Source organism: Verticillium alfalfae, genomic scaffold (assembly GCF_000150825.1).
Source record: "Verticillium alfalfae VaMs.102 supercont1.6 genomic scaffold, whole genome shotgun sequence".
Classification (NCBI taxonomy): Eukaryota; Fungi; Ascomycota; class Sordariomycetes; order Glomerellales; family Plectosphaerellaceae; genus Verticillium; species Verticillium alfalfae.
This window is the reverse complement of record NW_003315033.1, coordinates 220,451-223,565: the sequence shown is the minus strand read 5'-3', so window position 1 is coordinate 223,565 and position 3,115 is coordinate 220,451. Positions and strand designations below refer to the sequence as shown.

Here is a 3,115-nt window from a genome sequence, read left to right as displayed (position 1 = left end):
CGCCTTGGGCCTCTGCACCGGCGTCGCCAGCGATCATAGACAGCCCCGGCCAGGTTGTCGCCCGGCGTGCCGTTGCCGTGGGCGTACAGACTCCTCGTGTCGATGAGGCTGGGGTTCAGCTGGTCGACGCTGGTGCACCCAATGAGACGCATGTTCATCTCCATCTCGTCGCGCAGCAGCTGCATGGCGCGGTCGACGCCCTCAAAGCCGTAGCCGGCCATGGCGTAGAGGAAGGGGCGGCCGATGCCGACGCCCTTGGCGCCGAGGCACAGGGCCTTGATGATGTCGGTGGCGCGACGGACGCCGCCGTCGATGAAGATCTCAATCCTGTTCTCGAGCCCTTGCTCGCGCAGCACGGCCATGGTCTCGGCGAGGACCTCAATGGCGCTGCGCGCAAAGTCGAGCTGGCGGCCGCCGTGGTTCGACAGCACGACGCCCTGGACGCCGGCCTCGATGGCGCGCAGCACGTCCTCGACGCGCTGGACACCCTTGAGGATGATGGGCATCGTGGTGATGCTCTGGAACCAGGGGATGTCCTTCCACGACAGGGCAGGGTCGATAAAGGTCGAGATGGCGCGCGCGGCGCCCTGGCTCGTGTCGGTGGCCTGGCCGGACTGAACGTTGCTGCCGGGGTCGGTGAACTTGCTGCGCATGTCCTTCTCGCGGCGGCCGAGCTGCGGGGCGTCGACGGTGATGAAGAGGCCCTTGCAGCCGCGCTTCTCGGCGTGCTCGACAATCTTGCGCGTGATGGCGCGGTCCTTGTTCACGTACAGCTGCAGCCACTGGACCTGGTCGGCGGCGGCGGCGTCGAGCATCTCGTCAAAGGCGCACGAGGCGAGGGTCGGGATCATCTGGATGACGTTGTGCTTGGCGGCGGCCCTCGTGAGGAGAACCTCGCCCTCGGGATGGCCCAGCTTTCCGAGGGCCGTGGCCGTCACGTAAAAGGGCATGTCGACCTTGGTGCCGAGCATGGTCGTGGAGAAGTCGACGTGTTCGACGTCGACGAGGATGCGTGGGCGGAACCAGATGCGGTGGAAGGCGGCGTGGTTCTCGCGCAGGGTGATCTCGTCGTCGGCGGCAGACGAGTAGTAGCCCCAGGCCGTCTTCTTCATGACACGGCGCGCGACAGCCTCGAAATCCATGAGGTTGTAACACTGCTCGAGCAGGGGACGCTGGTTGAAGCGCTCCTGGCGGGCCACCTCGTCGGGATCCTCCTCCTTGGTCTCGACGACGACAGAGGCCATGTCGACGGGGCCGAGGTGCTTGGACTTGTCGAGGTACTTGTCGAGGGTGTCGGGAGGGTGGATGGGCTCGTACTCCTCGGTGGCATCCTTGCCGGCGTACTTCAGGATGATCTTCTGGCCGCCAGGGTGTTCTGGATACATCATCATCATCATCAGTCAGGGCTGGTGCTGTTGGTGCATGGCGGGGACACAGGCTTACCAGGCAGGAACTCGGTGACATCGTAGGCCTTGCCGTGCACAATGACCCAGCACGACTTGGCATCGTTGTGTTTGGCAATCTCGGCACCTGTGAGGCCCGACGTGAGAGTCATTGTGGCGAAGGTCTCCCAGTCGTCTAGTCGTCTAGTCGCCTAGTCGTCTAGCCGTCTCGTTCGTCACCGTCTCAGGCAAACCCAACTGTGATTTCAGCAGAGACAAGACAAAAACAGTGACCAAGCAGAATGATGGCAATTGGGACAAAAACAAATGTCGACAAGACGGAAAAGACAACGCCCGACAATTGTTGTTTCCGCAGGCCCGAGATGACGAAGAGGCAAAAAGAAAACCAAGACGGGATGATGGGGGGGGAGAGAGAAACGGTCGGCATCAGACGCCATGGATGGTGCAGGTGCAGGTGCAGGCGAGGCGCCGATGCTCCAGAATGCCGATTCCCGACGGGACATTTGCAGTCGCTTGGGTCGCTGCTACTTCCTTTGGAGGTGTGGAGACGGCTGATGACTTTCGCTCGCTCCCTATTAGACCGTCGTCGGCCGACGGTACATGCACTGGGAGGGTGCTAGTGCTGGGGGGGCAAGGGGGGAAGGGGGGAAGGGCTCGGGTGAAAGGCGTGCGGGGTAACCCCCTTCCTGGCCGGTCTATCCCCGGTGTGGGGTCTGGCGATTGATTCACCGCAGTGTCGTCGGTATAGGTGTGGCAGCTCACCCCCTGATGCCAGCCGCCCGCCAGCCAGCCGCCAGCCAGCCAGCCAGCAGCTCCCGCTAGGTTCATCTGATGGAGGGTCTTCAGCCAGCGCCGTTGAGGAACATGGCCACCCTTACCGTCCCAGCTATCTGGTCAAAAACAAAAGTCTAACGTGGTCTTCAATATCAAATGTCATGGGTATAGTACAGCCGCCAAAACATGCCCCCAACGCCGCCACCAGCCCAGCCAAACGACAACATCCTGTCCGCTCATGTATATGTAGCCCGTCAAAATGGGCGCAAATCAAACCGAGACTTCCTCGACACACCCACGGCCTAGTACAGTCCCCGTGACGGTCCCGTGAAGCTTGACGGCCGAAGCGATCCCTTTCTTATCGCCAGCCTCGCGAGCATCCCGGCCGAGCCCCTTCGGTCTCCAGCCCGTTCAGACTGCCCGAGCTCCCGCACCGTGTTCGAATCGACAAAAATCTGCGGGAACAACCCCCACTGGCCCTTGTTGTTCTTGCCAGACCAGCACCAGTGCTCTTCGGAGGACCCTGACAAGTACATCAGCAACGATGCTCGCTCCGGTAACGCAGTCGGCAGAGAGAAGACACAGCGGCAGCACTTACAGGTAATGTTGGTAATGACCTCGCCCTTGTCGAAACGCAGCCAGTCAGCGTCTTTGCCCTTCGGCGCAAACCGCCACTTCGCCACGGCCTCGACACCGCTCGCCGCTCCCATCCTCACCTGCCCCCGCCCCGGCACCTCGAGCCTCAGCACGTCGACGGGCACGCTCTTGTACTCGCCGTCGTGCCAGCCCATGGCCCACTCTCCCTCGTACTTGGCCGGGAACTCAATGCCCACGACCCGAGCCCCTTCTGCGAGTTCAAACGCCGGTGTGCGGTCCCCAAGCATCCGCATCCCGTACATCCTCTTGACTGTCGTCCGCGCCCGCCCCGTAGCCTGGGT

At 62.4% G+C, this 3,115-nt stretch overlaps 2 protein-coding genes across 2 annotated transcripts; both read right to left on the bottom strand.

The window, feature by feature from the left end:
- Positions 1-154: 154 nt before the first annotated feature.
- On the bottom strand, positions 155-1,555 carry VDBG_05150 (cytochrome b2; the record flags this gene model as incomplete). Its single annotated transcript, XM_003003991.1, has 3 exons — positions 155-674; positions 772-1,375; positions 1,444-1,555. The coding sequence occupies 3 exons, from the start codon at positions 1,553-1,555 to the stop codon at positions 155-157; spliced, it is 1,236 nt and encodes a 411-aa protein (XP_003004037.1).
- Positions 1,556-2,479: 924 nt separating this feature from the next.
- On the bottom strand, positions 2,480-3,061 carry VDBG_05149 (conserved hypothetical protein; the record flags this gene model as incomplete). The annotated part of the gene is made up of 2 exons (XM_003003990.1): positions 2,480-2,700; positions 2,776-3,061. 2 exons carry the CDS (start codon positions 3,059-3,061, stop codon positions 2,480-2,482), a joined length of 507 nt encoding a protein of 168 aa, XP_003004036.1.
- Positions 3,062-3,115: the final 54 nt, after the last annotated feature.